The sequence below is a fragment of the Callorhinchus milii genome, unplaced genomic scaffold (assembly GCF_018977255.1).
Source record: "Callorhinchus milii isolate IMCB2004 unplaced genomic scaffold, IMCB_Cmil_1.0 Scaffold3, whole genome shotgun sequence".
NCBI lineage: Eukaryota > Metazoa > Chordata > Chondrichthyes > Chimaeriformes > Callorhinchidae > Callorhinchus > Callorhinchus milii.
In genome coordinates, this window is record NW_024704744.1 from 69,660,641 (window position 1) to 69,688,519 (window position 27,879).

Below are 27,879 nucleotides of genomic sequence, written 5' to 3' on the forward strand. Positions count from 1 at the left end.
TTAATGAAATACATTTTTAATTATTCCCTCATAATAATCTGCTCCATTTTAAGTTCATTAAAGAATAATACATTCTGCACGCTGTATTTATTTCAAGGCACTTTGTTGGTCAAACCAGTAGCATAAGTCAGCAAGGTAAATATTTATACATTTGTAGCTTAATCACATAATTGCAAATTCGGCCTTCATTACAAAGATACATTAGGTTTACAGGCCCCACCATTTCTCCACAATTACGACTGTGATATTCATTCAAATCAACTGATCAAGAACAACTCATCAGACACAATTTAATTTGACTTCATATAAGTGAAACATTTTATTTGGAAGAACTGATCAGAAGATCGTTTCATATGAAAAAAACTTTTCTGTCCATTTGATCTCATCCTTTCACACTAGTTTCTTCCAGTTATAACATTAAGCTTTTTTTTATATAGCGTCTTGACCTCAATCATCCTCCATACTATCCACATTTTTTCCAGTGGATAATTACTCTCTGGGTAAAGAATTGCCTCTTAGTATCTGTCCTGAAATTGCCTTTTGCAACCTCAAACTTGTGTCTTCTTGATTCAGTATTTGTTTCCTACAGTTCGCAAGAAACATTTAATTTGTACGGCCGATGTAGTGATTTTGAACATCACAAAGTCATCTGTTATTCCAAGAATTATAAATAGTCTGATTCATGATTTTCATTGTGCTGGTGAGAGTAAAATTGTCAAGATCCAATAACAGACTCAATGGGATGAATGGCCTCCTACAGTCCATAATTTCCTATGTCCCTATGACTATCTTGAAGAGATGGTTTCAGAACTACTGTATTGCCCTTGATTCTCCAATCTCCAATCAATATATATATAAATGCAGTGTAAATATATGATAAGAATTAATACCAGCTCCACATTCCAATGTCCTCTTGAAAATTCTTGGGTGGTACAATAGTTGGCCCAAGAATTTTCAAGGAAATTGTTTTTCTAATGTTATTGAATAGCCAGTTGCATAACTAACTTTTTAATAAGATTGAAAAAATAAAATTTTATGCACACACTTGCAAATGTGGAGAACTTTTAGATTGTTCATTCCCCTTTCAATAGTACAAGATCAATGAGGTGAGCGAGGAGTGTAATCCAGTTCAGAAGATAATAACAATAACAATAAATTATATTTATATAATACCTTTTACGAAATAAATCACAAGATCACAAGAGAGGTTAAGTTGAAGGAAGCCCTTAGACACAATTGATCTCCTCTTTCTTACCATCTCCCCATCACAGCATCAAGCTATTTTTTAAATGAATCTAGTATCCTGATCCTTCCTGATATTCAGTTAAATTCAGCATTGAATATACCATAATAGTTTGTCTAAAAAGTATGAGTTTTCCACAAAAAGATGCTAAAAATGTTAGAAAAGATTATTGTGTTATTATTATATTATACATTATGTGTATTTATTGCAAAGGGAGATTTTTTTTTTATTCCAGGCAAATTTGAATTGGTTGAGTGAAAATGGTCTGGGTGTTGTAGCGTATCTGCAAACTGGTTAATCATGTTCTTTTCATTACTTACTAAACTGAAAGCATTTTGAAATTCATCTTCAACCTGACTCACAAGCAATGTGGTGGAGGTCACTGGCTGGGTTAGAACATTATTTACTTCATATTTTAAAAATTATTTTCTCCTAGGTATATGAATTATCCCATTAATAATATTTTTCATATTGGTCAAATATGGAAATATAGAGCAAAAATCAATACACACATTAATAAAAAGTTAATATGATTAATGCTTATTCTTGTCCCACTTCCAGTAAATGATATTCTTTTTTCAACAGCGGGATAAATTCGGCCCCTTTGTTTGATATAGTTTGAAACTACTTTAACATCCATGGAACCTGGAACAACAAAATAATATTTTATTCATCAAGTAACATTCATGTAAATAGTGCCAGAAAATAGCATTTGCACTGATTGCTGATTGAAAGTGGATCTAATATCTGGCAATTTATAAAGGCCCTTCATAAGGACCATATGGAAACTGGGTGAGGACTCCTTTCCACTGGATTGCTTTAGGGCAAATTTCACATGAATTAAATGACTTTCTTCTTTCTTCTGCATTATTATGGAATCTCATTACTTACTAAACTCACTGCATATTGGAGCGCAATGTATGCTTACCAATGTCATGCTTGAGGTTTTCATTTTTCAGCATGCTGAAACTATCTCCTCCTCCAGCCATGAATGAGTTAACAACTATTTTGTAGATTTTCTGGTTTTCAACTGGCTCATAGTGTGGTACCCGACAATCTGCGCATAGAATTTCCAACAAAACCACTCTTTCACCAGGATTTCTGCTGAGGTCAAAACTCACATGAATACCTGGAACAATACATAATGTCAGAATTGCCAAATCTAATTTGAGTGTGCTGGTATGTGGCATTTTAGATAGCAATGCCTTAAGAGACAATTTAGAGTTTTATTCTGTTTCTGTGTGAGGAAATGACATAAATGGTATTGTATAAATGCATTCAAGAAGAAGCTAGACCATCACATGAGAAAGTGGGGAATATAAGAGTATGGGAGGCAGCAGGGAATGTGTGGAAACTCGCAGTTGGGTCGAACAACTTGTTTCCATGTAACTAATAAATCACAGATGTGTAGCCATTTCCTTTAAGCTTTCCAAACAATATAAAGGAACTCATTGGGGTAAAAGAAACCTAAGAATATCTGAATCACAGCAAAATGTCCTGGTGCTGTGAAACACAATGTAAAGGATTTCAGTTTATGGCAATTTATTTAAAAAACTGTACATTTTAAATTGAAATCTGCTGGTCTGGACAACTTAACTTCAAAAGAACATTAAAATATTAGGTAGCACACAGAGAAGAGCAACAAAAATAATTCTGAGGCCAAGAGCTTTGCGTTATGAAAGGCTCACAGACTTGAACTTCTATTAATTTAAGTAAAAAAAATTGAGGAGTGGGCATGATACAGGTCTTCAAGGTGATATAATGAGTTGTAGATGATGTCAATGTAAGTAGGCATTTTGACTGAAGAGCAAGCTAAAAGTACATACATTTTGAAATTGAAGAAAGCGTGAAGCCGAACAACAGATAATGTGTTTGTTTAATTGGATTTTCCTCGCTCTTTTGTGTTATAACTGCTTAAATTTGATATTTTCAAAAATATTCATACAAGTATTTATCTTATAATATTAATCCTCAAACTCAGGAAAAGTTAAAGAGAAATTATGTTTTTTAAAAATAGCCAGGCACAAAAAGGTTTATGAAGATTGGAACCACACTAAGATATGAATTAAATTAGATTAATTAGATGTCAGATTTCAGCTTGTTTGACACGTTTACTCTCTGCATTTTACAACAAAGTATTAAGTTAAAGTATTAAGTTAAAGTATATTTGTGGAGTCCTGTAGCTCAGTGGTTAGAGCACTCGCTTTGCAAGTGAGAGACCTGAGTTCAATTCCAGGCAGAGGGCGAAACCTTGGGCAAGTTTCCTTACTCCACACGCCTAATAATAATCCCTCCAAAACCAAAAACAATAATAAATTGGTCATTTTCAATCTACGACTGTTTGTGGAACATTGCTGTGCGCAATTGGCTGCCGAGTTCGCCCACAAATATACAGTCAATTCCCTTTACAGTGTGTTCTGTGAAGCGCTTTGGGACGTCCTCCCGACGTGAAAAGCGCTATATCAAATGCAAGGATTATTATTATTATTATTATTATTATAAAATATGAAAAGCAATGATCTAAGTGGTTGAAGTGTGGATGCTGAAGTCATCAGGATGGGTATTCCAGAAGGAAGACATCAGGTAAAATGGGCTGAACGGCTTTCTTTATATAAAACTCTGTTGTGAACTCAGTTAGTAAAGGCACTCCCCTGATCCCCACAGACATGAATAATAAATAATAATCTTTCCTTTTGATATAATACATTTCATGTCAAGAGATATCTCCAAGCGCTTTGCAAGATTTACTGTAAAGTGTATTGACTGTACTTTGTAGGTGAATGTAGCAGCACAGAGCAATGTATGACAAACAACCAGGAAGTAAATGATTGATTTTATCTGGGGGTTTCTTGGCCAGGACACTTGGAGAAACCCCCTAATCCGTTGGGAGGGGGTGGAGTCTGCACTTGGTAATGGCGGACGGCATTAATGCTGAGCTCTTTAAAGCTGCGAGGGTGGGAATGGAGGATGGTGACACATCAAAGCCAAGAACTTCCTAGTGCTGGTCAATAGAACTCTCTCTGAGGCATGCAGTCCTGTAGCTTAGTGGTTAGTCCGCACTCCTCGCAAGCAAGAGACCTGGGTTCGATTCCTGGGTGGGGCGAAACTTTGGGCAAGTTTCCTTACTCCACACGCCTCTGTTTACCTAGCAGCAAGTAGGAACCCGGCTGTTAGTTGATTAGCGAATCGCTTTTCCGGGGTAATATTCCCTTCAAAAATTATATATTAAAAGAATAATAATTTGGTCACTCAATCCATGACTTTATGGATAATTGTGCGTAATTGGCTACCGCATTTTGCCCACAAAATATGCAGTCAATTCACTTTACAGTATATTCTGTGATGGCTTTGAGACTTCTCAAAGATGCGATAAGGCGCTATATCAAATTCAAGGATTATTATTTGTATCAGTGTTCCAGAGTGCAATTGTGGTTTCTATCCACAAGAAGGGCGATCCCAGTGAGACCAAGAACTACAGAAGGATCTCATTGATTTAAGTAGCTCTTACAGTGGTGCTTCGGGAAGTCACTGGATATGTATTGCAAATATAGGAGGCTTGTGGTTTAAACAGGAAGGAACAGGCTGGATTGCATTCTCATGAGGAAAGTGTGAGACAGATTGTGTTTTTTTGTGATGAAGCAGGCCACAAGGAAAGCCACCAATGTTGTCTTCATCAATTTCCGGAAGACTTTTGGCCGAATGCCTCAAAAAGCCCTCATAATGAAACTGGAAAGCATGGGAAATTTGCTTCCAATAATAATTCTTACATTTGCTATAGAGCCTTACCAGGTCTTTGAGACGTTCTCAAAGCTCTTCACAGAATGTACTGTAAAGTGGATTGATGGTGTGGTTTTTTTAGTGGGAAGAACTCCGACTTGAACTTAATGTCTCATTCAAAAGGATTCCACCTCCAACAATGAGACACCATTCCACCGCCACCCAGCACTGTATTGAAGTGACAGTCTAGAATGTGAATTCAATGTCCCAAAACGTGGCTTGAACCCCACAACTTTAAAGCTGCGAGGGTGGGAATGGAGGATGGTGACACATCAAAGCCAAGAACTTCCTAGTGCTGGTCAATAGAACTCTCTCTGAGGCATGCAGTCCTGTAGCTTAGTGGGTAGTCCGCACTCCTCGCAAGCAAGAGACCTGGGATCGATTCCTGGGTGGGGCGAAACTTTGGGCAAGTTTCCTTACTCCACACGCCTCTGTTTACCTAGCAGCAAGTAGGAACCCGGCTGTTAGTTGATTAGCGAATCGCTTTTCCGGGGGTAATATTCCCTTCAAAAATTATATATTAAAAGAATAATAATTTGGTCACTCAATCCATGACTTTATGGATAATTGTGCGTAATTGGCTACCGCATTTTGCCCACAAAATATGCAGTCAATTCACTTTACAGTATATTCTGTGATGGCTTTGAGACTTCTCAAAGATGCGATAAGGCGCTATATCAAATTCAAGGATTATTATTTGTATCAGTGTTCCAGAGTGCAATTGTGGTTTCTATCCACAAGAAGGGCGACCCCAGTGAGACCAAGAACTACAAAAAGATCTCATTGATTTAAGTGGCTCTTACAGTGGTGCTTCGGGAAATCACTGGATATGTATTGCAAATATAGGAGGCTTGTGGTTTAAACAGGAAGGAACAGGCTGGGTTGCATTCTCATGAGGAAAGTGTGAGACAGATTGTGTTTTTTTGTGATGAAGCAGGCCACAAGGAAAACCACCAATGTCTCATTCAAAAGGATGAGACACCCTTCCACCGCCACCCAGCACTGTATTGAAGTGACAGTCTAGAATGTGAATTCAATGTCCCAAAACGTGGCTTGAACCCCACAACTTTCTGACTCGGAGGTGAGAGTGCTGTCAACTGAATCAGCCTTAACCACACTGTCTGTTTAGTTAGTTAACTCATTTTAGGTTAAAGTGTGCGTTCTGTAATATAAAGCTCAGTGTCCTATGTTAAACTGTGTGTCTATTGAATGTTGAGTGAAGAAAGGATCTGGCCTCCCTATGATTATATCACCTACAAAACTCTAGGCTGATAACTAAGTGATGGCCACTTAGATGATATATTGGGGTCTTTCAATGCATGTAGGAACTTCAACAAGAATCTATCAGTACATTCTGGTGAAGAGAAGAGAAAATTGCTAAGTGAACGCATTTGAAACAAAATCTTACCAGACACTTGCAAGAATTCTCCTGTATTCCCACCATATCTTCTAACAGAATGTTCAAACGCTGCTTTTAATACCGATCCTTTGATCGCTATCATATCAAAAGTACCTCCAAATGGTAAAACATTGGAAAGATCTTCCAAGGTTATCATTCCTACATAAACAAAAAAAAGGTAATCAATTGATTTGTTGTAACTTGTAATCTATCACTTCAGTCACAAAAACATGACAGAAGATTTTTATTTTCACTCGAAACTCGTCTGTTATTGTTAACTCAACTTGGCTAAATTAGTGCTGATTTTGTAAATGATTCCCTGGCAATTTGTACTTGGCGGAAACCATGGGAACCAAGTTCATAGCAGTCCCAGAAGTTAGTATAACACAAAGCAATTTCCCACCTCCTGAGCCAATGCAAACCAAACTTGTCACTCCAGACCAGAATTGGAATAAGATAAACAAAAAACAAATTTTAGAATCACCATTTCTACTGTTTCAGATCATCCCAGACTCAAAATCACAAGTTTTGAGCAAAATGGTCATTCTCTTTTCAAATCAATGAAGCTGCAATTGATTAATTTGTCAATTATCTTGTCCGGTAAACAAGTACAGCAGTTTCAGATCACTGAGGTCAAGAGAGAAATGAGTCAAAAGTACTTGTGTGGAAATGAGCGAGCCCACGTACCCTTGTTAGCGCGTTCATCGATGGCCGAACGAATACCACCACCTTGTACAATACAACTGGTGACTTGGTTCCAGTACATTTCATCTGGATTTCGAATATATTCATAAACCTGAAACCATTAGAAAGAAGATATTGTAACTGGTTTCTAGAGGAATCCAAATCTGTAGCTGGCAAGAAACTGGAAGACAGCCCTTATTTAGCAACTCCAATCTGAGCTTGAGTTCAATATCGTGGACTAGGTTATCTCAAAACTAATCAACATTCTGTCTCATTTGATGGATCCTAAGAGAAAATGCACAAAATAAAGTGGCAAGAAGTGATGTCGATCGGATGGGTCCAGGTTTATTGCAAGAGAAAAAATGGTTTCTCTCCCCTGATTGCTATCTGTTGAACTCTGCTGGAATTGTGCTTGCCTGCATGTTGGGTGAGGTCAGGATTGTGATCTTCCCCATGCTAAAATAACCTGCCATCACTATTCAGAGTGACACATGAAGAATAGCTACATGTGTGAGATACTTAAAATGCTTCTGTTACCACCCATGGACCATTTTATAATGATTAGTTGACACATTTAGTAGGAAAATAGTAACAAGAAAAAAAGAGAATTCATGAAAAATTATATTAATTACGTGGTGTGACACAAATTAGCACTCATTTTATATCAATCAACTACAGCATAATTTAACCTATCTGAATTATTTTAATATTAAATGTAATAATCCTACATTTGATTTTCACGCCAGGAGGACGTCTCAAGGTAATTCACAGGATATACTGTCAAGTGTAGTCACTGTATTTTGTGGGTGAACACGGGAGCCAATTTGCATATGGCAATGTCTCACAAATTGAAGTGAATAACCAATATTATTTGGGGGTTTGTTGGCCAGGACACTGGGAGAAATTCCCTTCTCTTTTCAAATCTTTTCAAATAGATCTTTAACATTCACCTAAGCAGGCAAATGGGACCTTGGTTTAACATTTCATCTGAGGGACGGCACCTCCACCAATGAAGCACACACCTAGTGCTGCATTAGGGTATCAACCTAGACTATATGCTTTCAAAGTCCCAACGTAGGGGCTTGAACCCATAACCTCTGACTGAGAAGTGAGAGTGCTACTAACTGAGCCAGGCTAACACATATAGTGGCAGCCAATGTTAAAATTACATTGTTTGAAGGAAACAGTCATTGGCTATATGTCAAACCTATTTGCAGTGTAGTTATCTACGAATGTTACTTACTGCAGCATCACAGATTAAATTTCCCATATTGCATTCCCGATATCTGCATTCCACATTAGTGCCATTCAGATATACCAATGTTTGCCCAATTATTTCTTTTGAATAATGAGCAAGTGGTTTTTTCCATTCATTTACTTCACGAAGAATAGCAGGGTCTAAAAGTAAAATAAAAGACACAAATGTTATTGCCTTCTAATATTACCAAGATCTTTCTTTTAAATGCTTTTTTTTTAACTGGGATTTGCTGGGAATGATTTTTTCTCTTTCAAGTAAAATCCAAAATGAGACAAAAGATCTCTTCTTAGTCACAATAAAAATATATGTTCCATGGTAATAACATGCACTTTGTCTCTGCCTGATGAAGTCATAATTCCTCATAAAATAGGGTACTAACAAAACTCAATTATTTACTGTGAAAACACTTATCGTTTATTATTAACTCTACCATTGAGTAGTTTCCCCCATTATTTTCTAAAATGTTAAATTTTCTCTTGTTAAATCTGAAAAGCACAGTCACTTTTTTAAAGATGGATATCCACCAGATGTGAAAGATGCTATATAAATGAAAATTCTTGTATTGTATCTGCATAAAAGTTACTATTCAGTCCGTCTAACATGTAGTGAACTGAAGGCATCCTCAATCAGTGTTTAAATGCAATGCGAGTGACTTATTTTAGTCCTTTATTGATATTGATAAAATCAAATTTGAAACATAAACTATATTCATTTGCCATAGAAAAATCTGCCGAAGAATATCTAGATGTTACATTACCTTGAATAATGTTACTGTCCAGGAGAATTGGGTTCCCTTCTGCTTTAGTAACCTTTCCTGCGTTGTCGAAGGTCACTTTTAAGTAACCAAGATACTTTCCATATGCATAGGCCTGTACAACAGGAACATTTTGGCCATCATTCGACTTTATCATGTAAGGATATTTCCCAGCAGGAACATCATTGGAAGGAGGCGTACCTGCCAAGATAGAATGAACAATGCAATGTTTTAATATTGAGACAAAAAGAAAATAGATCAGTAGGATAATTCCCATCAAGATTTGAAAATAATAATAATAATCCTTACATTGATACAGCCTTTTATCACATCGTTGAGACATCTCAAAGTGCTTCATGGAATATATTGTAAAGTAGATTGACTGTATTTTGGGGACAAAACACGGCAGCCAATTGCACAGAGCAGTATCCCACAAGCAGGCATGGATTGAGTGACCGATTTTTTTTAGGGAATATTACCCCAGGAAAGCAATCTGCTAATCGACTAACAACTGGGTTAACTACAACAACAACAACCTGGATTTATATAGTGCTCTCCACGCCGGACGGCGTCTCAGAGCGCTTCACAGTAACGAATCCAGGGGCCGAGCAAGGGGGAGGTGGAGGAAGGTGACCAAAGGCGCGGTCGTAAAGAAAGGTCTTCAGCAGAGACCTGAAAATGGGAAGGGAGGAAGCGATGTGTCGGAGGTGGAAGAAGGTGGTGCTGGTGAGGGACCGGATGTGGGGGAGGAAGGATAATTGGGGGTTGAACCTGACGCCTAGGTTGCGTACGGGTTCGGAGAGTTTTAGGGGTGGTAGAGTAGTTGGAGTAGGTGAGAACCGTGAAATTCTAGACGTTGATGAGAGCCAAAGAGTATTGTTTCCGTCTTGTCAACGTTCAGCTGAAGGAAATTTGCGCTCATCCAGCCCCTGAGATCTGACAGAGAGGATGTCGTTTGTAACTTACACAAGCTCAGTCTCTGTACTGTGGGCAGGGCAGAAACCAGATTGGAGGGGTTCGAAGAGGAAGTGGGAGGAGAGGTGTGTGTGGAGTTGATTGGCAACAACGCATTCTAGGACTTTTGCGAGGAAGGGCGGAATGGCTGGGGTTTGAGGGATCTAGGGAAGGTTTTTTGAGGAAGGGGGTGATGACAGCAGTTTTGAGGGGGGCAGGTTCTGATCCGGAGGAGAGGGACTGGTTGATGACATCAGCCAGTAGTGGTCAGAGGAGAAGGAGCTGGGTGACCAGCAAGTTGGTGGGGAGGGGGTCAAGGCAGCAGGTGGTGGGTTTCATGGCAGTGATGGTGGGTGAGAGGGAGGAGGGAAAGATGGGGAGGAAGGAATGTAGGATGGGGGTCGTGGTAGGAGTAGATGATGGGGAGGGTGAAGGGGACAGAGAGGGGATGGGTGACAAGAGGCAAATGGATGAGGCTGCCTGGCGGATGTTATGTATTTCAAATGAAAAGAAGTCCATGACCTCCTCGCACTTGGCATTTGATATGAAGATTGAGGAGACCTGAGGGGGGGCACGGCAGAGGTAGTGGGTGGTGGAAAAAAGGATTTTAGGGTTATGTTCAGCCTCCAAGATGATTTTGGGACTAGAAGGTGGAGGAGAAGCGATCATGAAGCAGCTGGACGGCTGCTTCAGTATCTCCGCAGGTGGAAGGCCAGAGGGATAGGATGTTTGATGATGTGAGGCTCTTTGTGAGGGTCTCAGGGGGTAGCCTTTTCCAAGGGTGGTAGAGGATAGTTGAGGGCTTGGTGGAGGAGAGAGGGATGTGAGAGGAGAAGGAGATGAGGAAGTGGTCCGAGATGGCCTTGTCCACTATGCTGAGGTCGGAAATGTCAAGGCCGTGGGTGATAACGAGGTTAAGGGCATGACCACGGTTGTGGGTGGGTGAATTTATATGAAGGGTGAGGTTTAGGAAGGAGAGGAGGGCAGTGAAGTTGGCAGAAGGAGTGCAAGGGGAATTTAGGTGGAGGTTGAAATCTCCCATTATGAGCAGACGTTTACCTAGCATAACTAGGTAAACAGAGGCATGTGGAGTCAGGAAACTTGCCTAAGGTTTCACTAAACTCAGGAAATCATTCTTTCCCTCTCAGTTGGACTTTCCAGCCACTACCATTTTCATTCACTTTATCATGTGAAAGCATCTCAAAGCACTTCACAGGTAATTATTGTCAGTCGTCATGACTAATTTTTGGCAAATATAGCAGCCATTTACACCACAAAGTCCCTCAAACAACCATGAGGTGAATTAATCCAATAGATTATTAGCCAGGACATCAGAGAACACCTTTAACATCCACCTGAGTACAGGTTAGCTCAAGTTCTGTTGAGATAAGTGAACCCACAACTTTATGACAGAGAGTATGCTACCAACTGAGCCAAAGTGACAGGAGACTCACAGTACTCCATAGGGAAATCACTCACTTGAACGTTGAGGGCTCTCCGAATGGCCTATTGGTAAAGACAACATCTAGTGTACCACTAAACCATACAGAATAATAAGATCACTGATTTGATTCCAGGTTTGCCCTGAATTAGCTGCACTCAGATATGGCAGCAGTTGCAACCCTGTATTTAGCTTTCTTACCTCTGGGCAATATCCTACTCCTGATTGCAATTCCACGACCCCTGCAATAAAGGATTAACTGTAATATGCTCCATAGTTACACTAGCCTGCTTACATTAAATGTACTCTACACCACATGAAGAATGGCCTTTTGAACAAAATAATAGAGGTCTGTTTGGGTAATCCGGAGAAACAACTTTAGGAGAGAAGGAATGGCAAAAAGGGAATACATTTGACAAAAAAGGAAATCTAAGTCACTGGCATAGGAAAAATTAAATAAGATCTTAAATAATTGTATTTTTTATGAAAAAGAAATTATAACTTTAAACCTAATATCAAAACCAGAATGTTTCAATGAAAGCTTTTTAATCAAGTTGCCGGACTAAGGTTTTAGCAATAGATTGTTGAACCCTGGGCCAACAGTGCTGACTCAGCATAGTCAGCTATTTGCTGACTGGGCTGAGACTATGCTGAGTTAGCTATCTTGGGGCTACAAAATACTATAGAGGGGAGTTATAGGGTGCTGATTCCACATGGATCCTGAAACTGGTCTCGCTCCCCTCCTCCCACCCCTCCCTTCCACAATCGCCCCACAAACCCCCCACCCCACCCCCATACCCGACACACCCAATTATCACTTGTTTTGGGCAGAAAAAATAGAGCTCAATGAATCCTGAAAAAAAAATCTTTGTTTTTATTTTGTGAGTATCCTGAGAATCAAAACGTTAGCCATTTTACTGCTGACTTCGGGACATTTTTGCCCACCGCTCTGCATTCTGTAGCTGTACAGTTACAGGGCTCCAGTGGCGAGCAAAGCTCATTCATATCATATGTTTCGCCCACAAAATACACAGTCAATTCATTTTACAGTATATTCTGTGAAGCGCTTTGATTCGTCTCGAAAACGTGATAAGGCGCTGTATTAAATACAAGGATTATTATTATTATTATTATTATCATCACTGGAATGAGTTCAGATACAGGAACCTGATCAGATATTTTCCCCACCCCACCTTCCCGAAAAGTTACCTGTGTAAAGGAACGTGTTGGTGTGTCCTCCAACAACAATATCGACTCCCTTCACTTCCTTTGCAATCCTCTTATCTGTTTCAAAGCCAGAATGACCCAAGGCAATTATGTATTTTATCTTTAACGTTTTAAGTTTGTCAACTTCCCTCTGCAGTGCTTCAACCTCATCTTCAAAGATGAGGTGTGGGCCTGAAATTAAAGATTTGTAATAGATTTACATATACTGTAGTCTCAAACTTCTTGGATATAATGAATCTCCACTCGAATTGTTACCAACCTGAGCTTGTAAGCAATGGTGTCTCCTTGCTGGTGTACCCAACCACACCAACCTTTTCAGATCCGACTGTAAATATATGATAGGGCTTATAATAGCCAGTGATATTTGGTGCTAGATAAGCATCTGGTTTTATATTAGCACTCAGCACCGGAAAGTTAACAGATTGAAGAAAGGGTTTAATTAATCCATCAACACCATTGTCGAATTCATGGTTTCCCAGAGCCTAGAGAATAATATATTGGTAAAGTTAAAATTAAAAATAGAGAAAATAGCTATTGCGTTAATTAACAAAACAAAATACAGTATTTTACAATTCCTTTAATAAAGAAAGATCAATCCTTAATCTAATGTTCAATGTTAAAAGTAAAATGCCTGTTCAGGTTGTCTGGTAGTTTATGGAACCCTGTTAATCAACAAGAAAGTATGAAGCTATTGATTTAACATGACTGACATACAACATAACTCCTGAGCTCTTTGTTGACCATGTCCATAGTTAGGAACTGGCATGTACTTAGTTTTGTATTAGCTTGATATACATAGAATATACCCCTATTTATAAAACCTAGGATTCCAATGCTTAAAGAGACAATGCTAAAATTGAATAAATGGCAGTAATTACAACTGGCCTCAGAGTCCCTCAACAGAAGAAAAGAAGAAAAATAATTCTTAATTGCCATCCAGTGTCTCTTGCAGAAAACCGCACTATGGATAGGATTAAACTTTCTGTACGTTATAAACAGCCAATGTATGATCTGTGCTCACACTCCAATACATTGCTGTGGGTGTGCAGGATTGTTGGCGTTGACATCCTTCAGACTTGGCATTAAACTGAGGTCCCATCTGCCTGTTCAGTGTGGCACTACAGTATTTGAAAAGAGAAGGGAGTTTCTGAGGAAAAAATCTAGAGTTGGACATCTGTTACATCAAGACTCTTTTTCCTTGGCAATGGAATATCTTAAAAGATGTCATTTTGAATAGGCAGATTGGACAAACGTTCAGCATTTCAGCTAGAATCAGTGAACCTTGAGCAGTGGTTGAATCAGATAGTGTAGATGCATTCAAGAAGGAGTCAGAACTTCAGATGAGGGGGAGGGAAATAGGAGGGTATGGGCGGTGAGTGAAGAATGGGTGGAGACCCATGTGAAATATAGACACCGTCATGGAGTGTTTGAGCCTGTTTCCAACCTGTATACTCTTTGTAATCTTTGAATGTTTGCAACTCATGGCAACGTAGTACACGCCCAATATTATCAGCCAAGCTGAAAGGCCTGACGTGAGGCTTGAACTCAAAAATTTCTGCTTCAGGCTAAACCAAGCTGATTTCTGGCACGCGTAAAGCACACAAGAGGCGAAGCGGGTCATAAAGAATGTAATAAACTATGCAGCTACTTTGAACTATTCACATTTACCTGTTTTCTCAAATTTTCCAAGGAGTAGCATGCCTTTATAATAATAATAATAACAAATAAAATATATATATATAAATATATTTTTAAATAAATATATACCAACTGGAGATTGTGGTTTTAATTCTTTGGAAGAAATGGAGCTGGATTCATGACTGAGCGAGTTGTTCATCACAAATAATAATAATAATCCTTGCATTTGATTTAGCGCTTTTCACGTCTTCTGGACGTCTCAAAGCGCATCACAGAATATATTGTAAAGTGAATTGATTGTATATTTGTGGGCAAAACGCGGCAACAACAACAACAACTTGGATGTATATAGTGCCCGCCATGCCAGATGGCGTCTCAGAGCGCTTTACAGATTAGGATCCTGGGACCAAGCCAGAGGGAGGGGAAGGAAGATGACCAAAGGTGCGGTCGAAAAGAGAGGTCTTCAGCAGAGACCTGAAAATCGGAAGGGAGGGAGCAAGACGAAGGGAGTGAGGAATGCAGTTCCAGAGCCTCGGGGCATAGTGGCTGAAGGCACGGCTGCCGAGGGTGGAGCGGAGGACTCGGGGGACAAGGAGGAGGCCAGATCCGGAGGAACGAAGGCAACAGGTACTATGCCAAGGAGAAAGGAGGTCAGAGAGGTAGGGAGGTGCAGAGGAGTGCAGGGACTTGAATACAAGGGTGAGGATCTTGAAATCGATCCTCTCTGGGACAGGCAGCCAGTGCAGTCTGGTAAGGACGGGGTGATCGGGGAGCGGAGTTTTGTGCGGGTGAGAATGTGGGCAGCAGATTTCTGAATGAGTTGGATTTTATGGATGGTAGTGGATGGGAGACCAGCGAGGAGGGCGTTTGAATAGTCCAGCTGGGAGGTGACGCAGGTATGGACCAGAGTTTCAACGGCTTTTGGGGAGAGATATTGGCAGAGACGGGCGATACGTCGGAGGTGGAAGAAAGCGGTGCTGGTGAGGGACCAGATGTGGGGGAGGAAGGATAATTGGGGGTCGAACCTGGCGCCTAGGTTGCGTATGGGTCCGGAGAGTTTTAGGGGGAGGTCGGGTAGGTGGAGGAGGTGAGAACCGTGAGATTTTAGACGTTAACGAGAGCCAAAGAGTATGGCTTCCATCTTGTCAATGTTCAGCTGAAGGAAGTTTGCGCTCATCCAGCCCCTGAGATCTGACACTTAGGCTGATAGAACATCAGGGGACTGGGGATCGCAAAGAGAGGTGGAAAAGTAGCGTTGAGTGTCATAATAATAATAATAATAATAATAATCCTTGCATTTGATATAGCGCTTTTCATGTCGGGAGGACATCCCAAAGCGCTTCACAGAACACACTGTAAAGTGAATTGACTGTATATTTGTGGGCGAACACGGCAGCCAATTGCGCACAGCAATGTCCCACAAACAGTCATGGATTGAAAATGACCAATTTATTATTGTTTTGTTTTTTTGGAGGGATTATTATTAGGCGTGTGGAGTAAGGAAATTTGCCCAACGTTTCGCCCTGCCGGGAATCGAACCCAGGTCTCTCACTTGCAAAGCGAGTGCTCTAACCACTGAGCTACAGGACTCCACAAATCATCTGCATACATGTGGGAAATGTACGCCATGTCTGCGGATGACATCCCCAATTGCGCACAGCAGTGTCCCATAAACAGTCGTGGATTGAAGTGACCAATGTCATTTTTTTTCGGAGGGTTTATTATTGGGCGTGCGGAGTAAGGAAACTTGCCCAAGGTTTCGCCCTGCTGGGAATCGCACTTTGTTTGCAATCTCCCAAGTTAAGAAATAACAAAAGATGACAACGTATTTCCTTTGGCAAAAGAAAAGATTCAAGGCACCATTATTGGACTGATATAAGATTCCTGCTGAAGAGTGCTTCAATTTTGAATAAGAGCAATCAGGTCCAGCCTAATATATCGTCAGATAGGGTATCAAAGATATCAAAGGTAGTCTCTTCTTCTCTACCGCCACCTACCCTCCCTCCATTCTCACCTCTGACTCCAAATGCAAGGAGATTTGGCCTTGTTGGTGTCCAAAATCAACAAGATCTTCTCACTTGCTTCCACTTCTTCTACTAACCAACACTGACTCCTTTGCTTCTCTCTCATTTCTCACATGAAACTTATTTCCTGCTCCCTGACTGCATTCCCACACAGCTCCTGTCTACTCAGTTGCCACTTCCACCCTCTGTCAGCTGATTTCATCAACCACCCCCTTCAATACAACCAACATTAACCCACTTTTCAAAAAACACAGCCTGGAAACAATTATTGCCCTATCATCAAACTGCGGGAATGTATCATTGACTCCCAGTTTCTTTCCATTCTCTCCGTTTACTATATGATTTTCCCGAATCTGGTTTGAGCCCTGTTGGCAGTACTAAGACATCCTGGTCAAAGTCAGAAACAATATTTTTTGTGCCTCGTTTGCCCTTCTATATGCTGTATATAATTATAGCATTGACCACTCAGTCTTTCTCTACTGTCTTTTTCCATCTCCGTACCATCACCTGATTCCATTATTACTTCAAGTACAATGCAGCCCAAACCCTCAGACTCAACTACTTCCCCATCCTGCTAACCAGCCTCACAAGCACCAAATTGTCTAGGAATCTGCAGCCCACATCTCTTCTTTACTAGGTCCTGTGAACCCATCACCCCTAACCTCGCCTAATCCCATTTGCTCCTTAACAACAACAAAATGACATTAACCCCAACAGATGGACTTTTGGAGTCCAAGATGGTTGGAGACCTTGTCTCGCAAGCGAGATTCCTGGGTTCGATCCCTGGCAGGGCGAAACGGTGGGCAAGTTTCCTTATTCCACATACCTCTGTTTACCTAGCAGTAAGTAGGAACCCGGTTGTTAGTCGATTGACGGATCGCTTTTGGGTGGGTAATAATTCCTTCGCCCAGAAAAATATAGTCAATTCCATTTACAGTATATTCTCACCCACGCATTCGTCACATCAAGGCTCGATCATGGAAACTCCCTCCTCATTGACCTTCCCAACTCTTCCCTTCACAAGCTGCGTTCATCCAAAACTCTGCAGTTCGTGTACTCTCACGCACCAGGCTCCGTGACCCCATCATTCCCACCTTTGCCCGACTCCACTGGCATCCCTCAGAGGATCGAATTCAAGATGCTCGTCCTCACTTTCAAGGCCATCCATGGCCTTGCCCCCTCCTATCTTTCTAACCTGCTGATTCCCTACCAACCTGCCCGCTCCCTCCACTGCCTACTCCATGTCTCTCGCCTGACCCGCCCTACCATCGTTGGCCGGGCTTTCAGCCTCTCTGCCCCCACACTTTGGAACTCCATCCCACGATTCCTCCGCCTCGCTTCCTCCCATGCCTCCTTCACGGCCGGTCTCAAGACCCTTCTCTTCGACCGGGCCTTTTGTCTCCCTCCCACCCCTCTGCCTTCCCTCACCCCTACAGCCCCCTCCCCCATGGTCAGGTCCTGTCCCCTGACTGTCCAGCGTCTTGGGACGTCCTCCCGACATGAAAGGCGCTCTATAAATGTAATTTTGTTGTTATTGTTGTTGTATTCTGTGAAGCACTTCACGACATCTTGAAGACATGATAAGGCATTATATCAAATGCAAGGATTATTATTATTATAAGTTCCCTGTCCTTCGGTTTTCGGTTCTGTTTGTTAGGCAGAGAAGTAATAACAGTAGTAGTGGTTGGTCTGTTTGAAACTCAGAAGTCAAGTTAGGCAGCACGAGTGACGTGTTGATTGTTTCTGTGGAGTTTAGAGGAACCATTCTCTGTGATAGTTCTGCTTTGTATGTTTTATATAGGATTGGTTGTGTCCGAGGGTTTACCGGGTGCCAGTCCGTATTAAGTTTCATATTATAAAATCAGTTGTCCCTGAGGGATTTCCAGGGGCTGATCGCTGATCTTTGCTGTGTATGTTGAGGTGCCTTCTCAGGCTTATTGTTTTGTCTGGAGTACTGAGCAATTCCTGAGTGCATGCTGTCGTTTCTTAGTTATTTGATTTGTATATCTGTGTCGTTGTATGGCGAGGACTATTGTTTTGTTATTACATGATTTTAGGTGGTGAGGCTCTAGTGGTAGCCCAACACACAATCTGGAGTCCCCAAGCCTTGGGTCTTGCCAACCTGCGCCTAATGCTTTCTGGAATTAGGTAAATAGGATGCTTCCCTGCATGGGAGAGAGTACGCATTCCATTCCAGTAAACAGCAGGGGAATTTCCATGTTTAGGTGGGATGCATGGAAATCTCAGTTTGGATAAACCTAAGCTTGGTGATGGGTTTCTAGATGTGTCAGACGCCTGACTGACCAATAAAGAGAAATAGAAGAAATAGCGGAGCACTATCTACTGTTTTAATAACACGTTGAAGTGCTGGACTTCAATTCCTCGAACATTAAGAAAAGATAAAGAAATCAATTACAGGGCATACGCCTTCAATTATCTCAACCTACAGAGTGGCCTTCTGATTAAAGAATTCCTGGGAAAGATTCTTCTACCAATTTGAATGTGGACCAATGGGCAATTTAGTGGTTAGCTTATCAAGTACATGTGTAGATCTCAAAGCAACCATGCACTGTTTACAGTATTAGAAAGATATTTAATCATTGTACATAATGTCTACACCCAAGCAGGAACTTCAGAATTCAGTTTGTGATACATCAATGCTATCATTTCATAGGTATTTACTGTAAAATAGTACTTTTATTTTACTGCACATACCTGTATTTCATTTTACTTTATTATACTGTAGAGTGTTTTAGTTGGATCAAAGTATAGCAATATCAAATAGTGGACAATGTTTCACAAGATGACCCAATAGCTGCACTAATTTCACAACCGCAACCGAGTTGAGGACCCTCATTAGTAGATATCCTGCTTTCTATTGTAAACAATATGAACTTGCAGATGAGGTGAATAAATATAAAGCAGGTTAGTAAGTATAAAGTAGGTGAATAAATATAAAATGGAAAGGACAAAATGTTCAAACTAAATATGGATGTTAACTTGTTAAAAAAAATTATTAACAATAGGCCTACAAAGGTCCGTGAATGGGAATGCTCTCTTTATTTCATATAGTCCTGTAGCTCATTGGTTAGAGCACTCGCCTCACAAGCGAGAGACCTGAGTTCAATCCTGGCAGGGCGAAACATTGGGCAAGTTTCCTTACTCCACACACAACAACAAGATTGCATTTATAGAGCGCCTTTCACGTCGGGAGGACGTCCCACACCTTTGTTTACTGAGCAGTAAGTAGGAACCCGGTTATTAGATGGTTGGTGGATCACTTTTCTGGGGTTAATAATTCCTTGAAAAAAAATAACAATAATAAATTGGTCACTCAATTCACAACTATGTATAGGACACTGCTGTGCGTAATTGGCTGCCTCATTTAATTTAATGTGTGAGGTTCACTGATTCACATGCTGGCTCCACCCTCTTTGGCCAAGGAACGCAAAACTCAACGTTATTACATTCCATACTGCTTTGTTGATTTGCTCCTCTTCACCTGTTTTGTGTGTATAACTTATTTAACATTGCACGTTCAGTCTTCAGTTGCTGGTAGGGTTTATTTTTACAAGGTTGGTTTGTATGAAAAAGGACCAGCTTCTGATCTCATCCTTCCAGAATATACACTCTAATAATAACCTTTGCATTTGATATAGCACTTTGAAATGTCTCAAAGTGCTTCACAGAATATACTGTAAAGTGAATTGACTGCATATTTTGTGGGCAAAATGTGCAGCCAATTGCGCACAGCAGTGTCCTACCAACAGTTGTTGATTGAGTGACCAATTTATTAATTGTCCAGGGTCTGGCATCAGCCACCTTCCTGGCAACCTGCTCCAGTTATTTATTATCCTCTGGTTTAAAAAAAACTCTGGGTAAAGAAAAGCAATAATTGGGAGGAGGCAGTTTTATAGTGAGTTGTACATTACTTCAAACATTGCTCCCTTCTCCATCAGCTATGAGATAAATTAATACATCCTCTTCAGCTGGAGGTGCGGAGCTTGAGCAGCTGCTGCTTACCTCTGCAAACTAATCAAGATGGATGCCAATTACTGGATCTATGGACGCTTGTTCACGAACGCGGACAATAAAAAATTATATTTGAATAGGGCCTTTCGCATCGAGAGGACATCCCACAAAGATGTAATACCTTCTAGCAGCTGTCACCTCAAGCCTCAGCTTCCTCAACAGCTATCTAACAGACAATCTGCCTTTAGTGTGGTGGAAGGATCTTTACAGAACAGCTTGTGACACGTAGCCCTCCTTTCCTGCCTGATGCTTCCCATGATTGTCACAAATCCACCTCACTGCTTGATCCTGGACTTTGATCTGCACTGCATCTCCAAGAGCTCAAATCCATACAGGAGAATTGTTTGCATACAATCAGAACCAGAAGGAACAAAGTTTTGATGAAGAAAGCGTAGTTCCAGAAGCATAAGAAAAAGGATCCATTGATAAAAAGCACAGTGATAAGTACAACAGAGGAACATAGGAACATTGGAGCACAGCTTTTACATTCAGCACCTCTCTCTTGATGCCAACATGTGGAGTCCTGTAGCTCAGTGGTTAGAGCACTTGCTTTGCAAGCAAGACACCTGGGTTCAATTCCAGGCAGGGCGAAACCTTGGGCAAGTTTCCTTACTCCACACGCCTAATAATAATCCCTCCAAAAACCCAAAACAATAATAAATTGGTAATTTTCAATCTACGACTGTTTGTGGGACATTGCTGTGCGCAATTGGCTGCCGCGTTCGCCCACAAAATATACAGTCAATTCACTTTACAGTATATTCTGTGAAGCGCTTTGGGACGTCCTCCCGACGTGAAAAGCGCTATATCAAATGCAAGGATTATTATTAACAGCTAATCAAACACAGAAACAGACTTCCGCAGAGCTTGGAAAGATGATTCTTTCGCTTGACCAGAGAAAGGCTTAACTCTAGAGCCAAAGTAGAATAAAGTTACAAAAGACCAATACGAGCAGCAATGAAAGAACCTCTGTCCAACAATTATTTTCAGGATTCCAGTGCTTTTAGGATCCCATGACCCTTACCTAGGTGTGAGTTGGTTTGCTGTTTACTGCACTTTACTGTTCTGAAGCAAAGTCTTTAGTTCCCATTTTTAAAGTCATTTAGAAAATATTTATTTGCTTATAAGGTACTGAAAATGCAGAATGAGAAACTCCAGAAGGACAATAAATATAGAATTGGGATGATTGGGTCAGAGATTCACATAGATTTAACTAATAAATTGTATCTAATAAATCTTATTGCATGCAAATATCCAATTCTGCATGCATTGCTTGCAGTAATTCTGCATTCAACTTTCTCATGGAAGTAAGGAAATTAAAGAATATGAAAAGGCAAGGAAATGGATGCAAAGCTCCGAGAATCTAATAAAACACTTAAAAGATTCAATGGGTGAGTAGTTCCAGACTAAATTACCAGTACTGATATTGGAATGCTGTTGCACATCCTACTTAAGATTTTCTGCCACTGCATAATTTTTGGGTTTGTTCTTGTATAACTGACCTTTCATTTTAGAAGAGTCACGAGTAAAGAATTGTAGAATGTCTTAAATCATAGATAAGCAGTGCAGGAGGTTTACAAAACTACTGTTTGCTGTATTTTCTCCTTGTATGTAGTGAATTCCTCTGTGCTGGTTCCTGTACTGGGTCAGAGTAACCTCAATACAAACACACATAAGGAAGAATTTGGGGCATTTTCACATAAGCATGGTTTCAGCAGGAACAATGATCAAACTGAAAATATCAGTCAACACTCTATCATGGAGAATGGGTTATTTAATCTGTGCAAATTTAATATAATAAATAATCCTTGCAGTGCTGAGGGCATGTTGGATTGTCGGAGGTGCCATTAAACTGAGGTCCCATCTGCCTGTCCAGGTGGGCATTAAAGATCCCATGGCACTATTCGAAAAGAGGAGGGAGTTTCTCCCGGTGTCCTGGCCCAGCATTGTTGCACCCAGATTTGTACTGAGCTACATGTGTGAGCCATACCAATCAAAAAATGTTCACCAGAGACACATGTGTGAGTATCCAATTACATGCAATGTGAATCAAAGACCTTCGCAGCAACAGCAAAGTTATTGGGGAATCACTGCAACAAAGGCATTGCATATGTACACATATGTGCAAACACTGGGCATTTTTGAATATTCCACACTCAATTCAAATTTGCCACGATTGTGTAGCAAATGATTAATTTTCAAATGTAACCTTGTAAACAAGCCATTAATGCTTGTATGTGCAAGTTGCTAGTATTTAACTGACACGGATGTACAAACGGTTTAAAAGTACACGTATCTGTAAACAAATTGTCAGTGGAAATTAACTGAGACACATATTTCTGCTGAAGCTGAGGTGGCTGGAAGCCACATGGATACCCTTCATGGGTCATATGTGGCTTGTGGCTCTATGGTTTGACAGTGCTGTTCTGCTCAACTATTCTGCAAATAAAATTAGCCATTCGCTTCATTGCTGTTTGTGGAACATTGCTGTGCGCAAATTAGCTGCTGCATTAGCTCAGTCACTCCACTTCACAGTAAATCCTGTGAAGCACTTTGGGACATCCTCTCAACGTGAATATACAATAGTAAATGCAAGGATTATTATTATCTCCAAGTGTTTATAGTAAATGAAAGAGGTAGGGATTTTTTCTTAAGAAGGGTTTTGAAAGCTGAGAGGGATGGAACAAGACAGAGATTTAGGGAGCAAGTTCCTAAAAGCTCACCCGCTGAGGGGGGAGATAGAGCAGACCTGAATTTGTAAAGCTGAGAGTTAGAGGTTGATACAGTTAGAACTGAGGAGGGGGTGCTGACTCAGTTGTTTACTGTTCCTTGAAATAACAGTCTCTGTGGCTGTCTATCTTACTTCCTGACCAAGACCATTTTTGAACTTCTTAATTTGTTAGTTGTTAATTTGTTCTTGCCTTTCAAACTCACATTGAAACTCTTGAGTTCAGTCTAGGCTAACACAGCACTAGCATTGCACTGCATAAACAACATGGATTTATGTAGCCCTTTACAACCATCGTGGAGCACCCAACAATGGCATAGTTTGACTTCAATCCAGGGAGAAAGAGGGGGTGACCATAGGCACAGTCGAAGAGGAAAGTCTTCAGGTTCGATCTGAAGGCAAGCAAAGAGAGGCCAAGAGTGTTTGAGTCAGGAAGTTCTTAGAGGTTTGGGCCGTAGTGGCTGAAAGCACGGTTGCCAACGGTGGAGTGGAGAAGTAATGATTCTCAATCCACAACACTGTTTTATTAAATAATTCATTTATTCTCAGCTCATAAATACCCCACACCCTGGTTCCATTCCTAAGAGTCTTTTATACTCCTGCTTCTATTTCATTGTCTCTTTCTTAATTGATTTTTGCTTCTTGAAAGGATATTCTACAGATGGGGCAAGGGAGGTGAAGAAGGATGTCAAGAAGGATTGTTACCCACCCCTGCATGAAAGGGGTGGGTAACAATCCTTGCATTTGATAGAGAAGTATGGTGTGAGCAGGTTGGAGAGGTAGGGAGGTGCTAGGGTATGAAGTGATTTGTAGGTGCGGATCTTGTGATCGATAAATGAGATGTCAAATGGAAGAACGGTCTGCCTGTTCAAGTGGACATTAAAGGTCAACACTAAAAGAGAAAGCGATTTTTCCTGGTTTCCTCATCAACAATTCCTGCAGGTAATTGACTCACTTCATTGATTTGCTCAAATTGTCTGCCATGTTTGACAACAAATATACAGTCACTACACTTAATGAAAATTGTCTATGAAGCACTTTGAGACGTTACGATGTTATAAAAACTATATCAAATAAAAGAATCTCGTCCTTGAGGAGAGCGTTGACATCATGGCCTTAACTGAAACCTGGTTCACCCCAAGCCACACCTTCCCCCTCACGGAGGCCACACCACCCGGCTACACCTCCCACCACATCCCTCGCTCCAACCACCGTGGCGGTGGTGTAGCCCTTATCTTAAGGACACCACTTGCCCTATCCCCCTACTCCTCTGGCTCTTTCCCCTCTTTTGACCACCTCACCCTCTCCCACCCCTCCCATCTCTCACTCAAAATCCTCCTCCTCTACCGGCCCCCTAAAACCTCCCCCACCTTCATCTCCGACATCTCTACCCTCCTAACATCTCTCTGCCTCTGCTCTGATTGCCTCATCATCCTGGGCGACTTCAACCTGCACTTCATCCCCTCCTGCTCCACCTCCTCGGACTTCTCCTCCCTCCTCTCCTCACTCAATCTCTCCCTCCACATCAACTCCGCCACTCACATTCACGGCCCACTCGATTTGGTGATCACCCGGGGCCTCAGTGTCTCGGATGTCACCATTACCAACAAGGCGGTCTCCGATCACTACTTCATCTCCTTCACCACCTCCACCCCCCTCCCTACCTCCACCAGACCACCACCATCTTCTACCACCCCTGGAAGAAGTTAGCCCCACAATCCCTAACCGCTGCCTTGGAGTACTCTGAACTCCTCTCCCTCTGGCCTTCATTCCTCACTGACCCCTCTTCTGCTCTCACCCTCCTCCACAACACCCTCTCCTCCACACTTGACACTCTTGCCCCCATCACCTCCCGCATTGTTTCTTACTCTCGCTCCTCCCCCTGGTTCACCACTCACCTCCACTCACTGAGGAGCCAGGTGCGGGCCGCTGAACGCACCTGCCTCAAATCTGGCCTAACGGTCCACCGGCAAATCTGACTGGACCTCCTCAAAATCTACTGCTCACTCTAGCCTCGGCCAAGTCGTCCTTCTACTCCAGGATAATCCTGGAGGCGAAGAACAACCCCAGGCTTCTGTTCTCCACCACATCCCAACTTCTCGGTCCCCCCCACCACCCCGCCCAGGTCATCTCCTCCAATCTTCACTGCGAGGAGATGCTGGATTTCCTTGAATCCAAAATCAAGGGGATCCACTCCGCGGTTACTGCCCCTCCAACTTCCACCCACCCCCCACCCCTTCCCTCCCAAACTCCGACTCAAACCCATCCTCCCCTACACACCTTCGAACCCGTTTCCCCACCCTCTGTCACTAACCTCATCCTGTCCTTGAAACCCACCACCTGCTCCCTGGACCCCATCCCCACTCCACTCCTTATCTCCCAGCTCCACCTCCTTGCCCCACTTTTCACAGAAACCATTAACCTGTCCTTCTCCTCTGGCTCTGTTCCCATTCCCCTCAAAACTACACCATCACTTCTACACTGAAAAAACTCTCCCTTGATGCCCAGCCATCAAGCTACCGGCCCATCTCCAACCTCCCCTTCCTGTCCAAGGTTCTCGAAAGAGTCGTCGCCTCCCAGCTGCGCTCTTTCCTCTCCACCCATTCACTATTTGAACGCCTCCAGTCGGGTTTCCGTGCTGCTCATAGTACGGAAACTGCCCTGGTCAAGGTCACCAATGACATCCTGACCATCTGTGACCAGGGCTCCATCTGCCTCCTCGACCTATCGGCTGCATTCGATATGGTCGACCACTCTATCCTCCTCTACCGCTTGTCCTCCCACCTCAACCTTCAAGGCCCTGTCCTTGAGTGGTTTAGGTCGTACCTCTCCCACTATCTTCATTTTGTTTCCACTACCGGCTTTTCTTCCAGCCCCCGCACTGTCTCGTGCGGCGTTCCTCAGGGCTCTGTCCTCGGTCCCCTCCTCTTCACCCTCTACATGCTCCCCCTGGTGACATCATCCGCAGACATGGAGTTAACTTCCACATGTATGCGGATGACACCCAACTCTACCTTTCCTCCTCTACCCTCAACTCCACGACCACCGATGTCCTGACAGCTGCCTGTCCGACATCGAGTCCTGGACGAGAGACAACTTTCTTCAGCTCAACGTGCGAAAAACCGAGGCCCTCCTGATTGGCTCGCGTCAGCGCCTCCGCACCTCAGGCGCTGACAGCATCAGCATCCAAGGCTGCACTCTCCACCTCTCAAAGCCATCAGGAACCTCGGGTTCTGTTCGACCCTGAGCTGTCCTTTCTCCCTCATATCCGCGCCACAACTGGCACCGCCTTCCATCACCTCCGGAACGTCGCCAGACTACGGCACTACCTCACCCCTCACGCTGCTGAAACTCTGGTCCACGCCTTTATCACCTCAAGGCTGGACTATGGGAACTCTCTCCTCGCCGGCCTTCCCGCCACCTCCCTCCACAAGCTGCAGGTCATTCAGAACTCTGCAGCTCGTGTACTGTCCCGCACCAGGCTTCGCGACCACATCACTCCCACCCTCGCTCACCTCCACTGGCTCCCCATCCCCCAGAGGATCGAATTCAAGATCCTCATCCTCACCTACAAGGCCATTCACGGCCTTGCTCCCTCCTACCTCTCCAACCTACTATCCCCCTACCTACCTGCCCGTACCCTCCGTTCCTCTGGCTCCGGTCTGCTCCACATCACCCGCCCCAACCGCCCTACCATCGGTGGTCGGGCTCTCAGCCCCGAGGCTCTGGAACTGTATCCCCCAGTGCCTTCGCCGCTTCCTCCCTTTCCTCCTTCAAGGCCGGTCTCAAGACCTTTCTCTTTGACTGTGCCTTCAGCTCCCCTCTCGATTCTCTACCCCGTCCTCGCCCCCTCCCTTCCCTCCCCTCACCCTGACCATTTCCCACCCCACTGCTCGGGTCCCGACCCAACCGTCCAGCGCCTTGGGACGTCCTCCCGACGTGAAAGGCGCTCTATGAGTGCAACCTGGTTGCCGTCGTCGTCGTCGTCGTTGTAATAAGAACGCGGTCGCTCACTCCACAACCGGACGCAGGGCCCCGCGGCGGGCGGGCGGGCGAGCGGGTCGGGGGCCCCCCCCCGTTTCGTCCGCGAGACACACCGTCAACTCGCCGCGCGGCCGGTCACCCTCGCCAGGCGGGTTCCCCCCGAGGCGCCGCGATCGGGACCCGCCCCCCCCCCCACCGACCCTCCCCCCCCCCCCCCACCCCCTCCCACCCCCCCACCCCCCCAACCTTTTTTTTTTCTCTCTCTCTCTCCTTGGCGGGACGGAGAGTCGGTGAGAATCACTCGCCCACCAAATCGTCTGAGGGTCCAAGTTGGCCGACTTACCATGGCCTGGTAGCCCAGTCGGTTCATAAAGTGGGCGGCTTCGGCTCCCTTGTGATAGTTGAACCAGATGGTGCCCTGAAACTGGTCCCCCGCGTCCAGCAGCAGGACGTTGGGCTCCTTCGCTCGCACCTCTCGGATTTGGGTCATCCTCCGCGCCGCCCCGGCGACGCAGCCGGTGAAGCACTTGCCCGAGTCCCGGCTGGTCTCCTCCACCCGGGCGTGGACATCGTTGGTGTGCAGGACGACCAGGTCAAAAGACGCCAGGCTCGGGGGCGGCGCGCCCAGGGCGCACAGCAGGAGCAGCAGCAGCAGCGGGGGGGCGCCAAGGGCGCACGGGCTGCCCATGGCTGTCGTGGGTGGGTGGTGGGTGGGGGGGGTGTGGGTGGGGGGGTG

The 27,879-nt window shown here is 43.1% G+C and overlaps 1 protein-coding gene across 1 annotated transcript; it reads right to left on the reverse strand.

The window, feature by feature from the left end:
* On the reverse strand, positions 1–27,831 carry nt5e (5'-nucleotidase, ecto (CD73)). Its single transcript, XM_042333129.1, has 9 exons — positions 27,487–27,831; positions 12,997–13,219; positions 12,720–12,908; positions 9,119–9,316; positions 8,347–8,501; positions 7,107–7,215; positions 6,429–6,578; positions 2,172–2,372; positions 1–1,888 (listed from the first exon to the last, which is right to left on the reverse strand). Exons 1-9 carry the CDS (start codon positions 27,829–27,831, stop codon positions 1,719–1,721), a joined length of 1,740 nt encoding a protein of 579 aa, XP_042189063.1. The 3' UTR covers positions 1–1,718.
* Between the last annotated feature and the right edge of the window lie 48 nt (positions 27,832–27,879).

Coding starts and splice junctions, on each gene's coding strand:
- nt5e (XM_042333129.1), bottom strand. CDS start 27,831: ATGGGCAGCCCGTGCGCCCTTGGCGCCCCCCCGCTGCTGCTGCTGCTC. Junction 9,317..12,719: donor CAACACGTTCCTTTACACAG/GTAACTTTTCGG, acceptor CTATCTTGGCAG/GTACGCCTCCTTCCAATGAT. Junction 2,373..6,428: donor AGAATTCTTGCAAGTGTCTG/GTAAGATTTTGT, acceptor GTATTGTTCCAG/GTATTCATGTGAGTTTTGAC.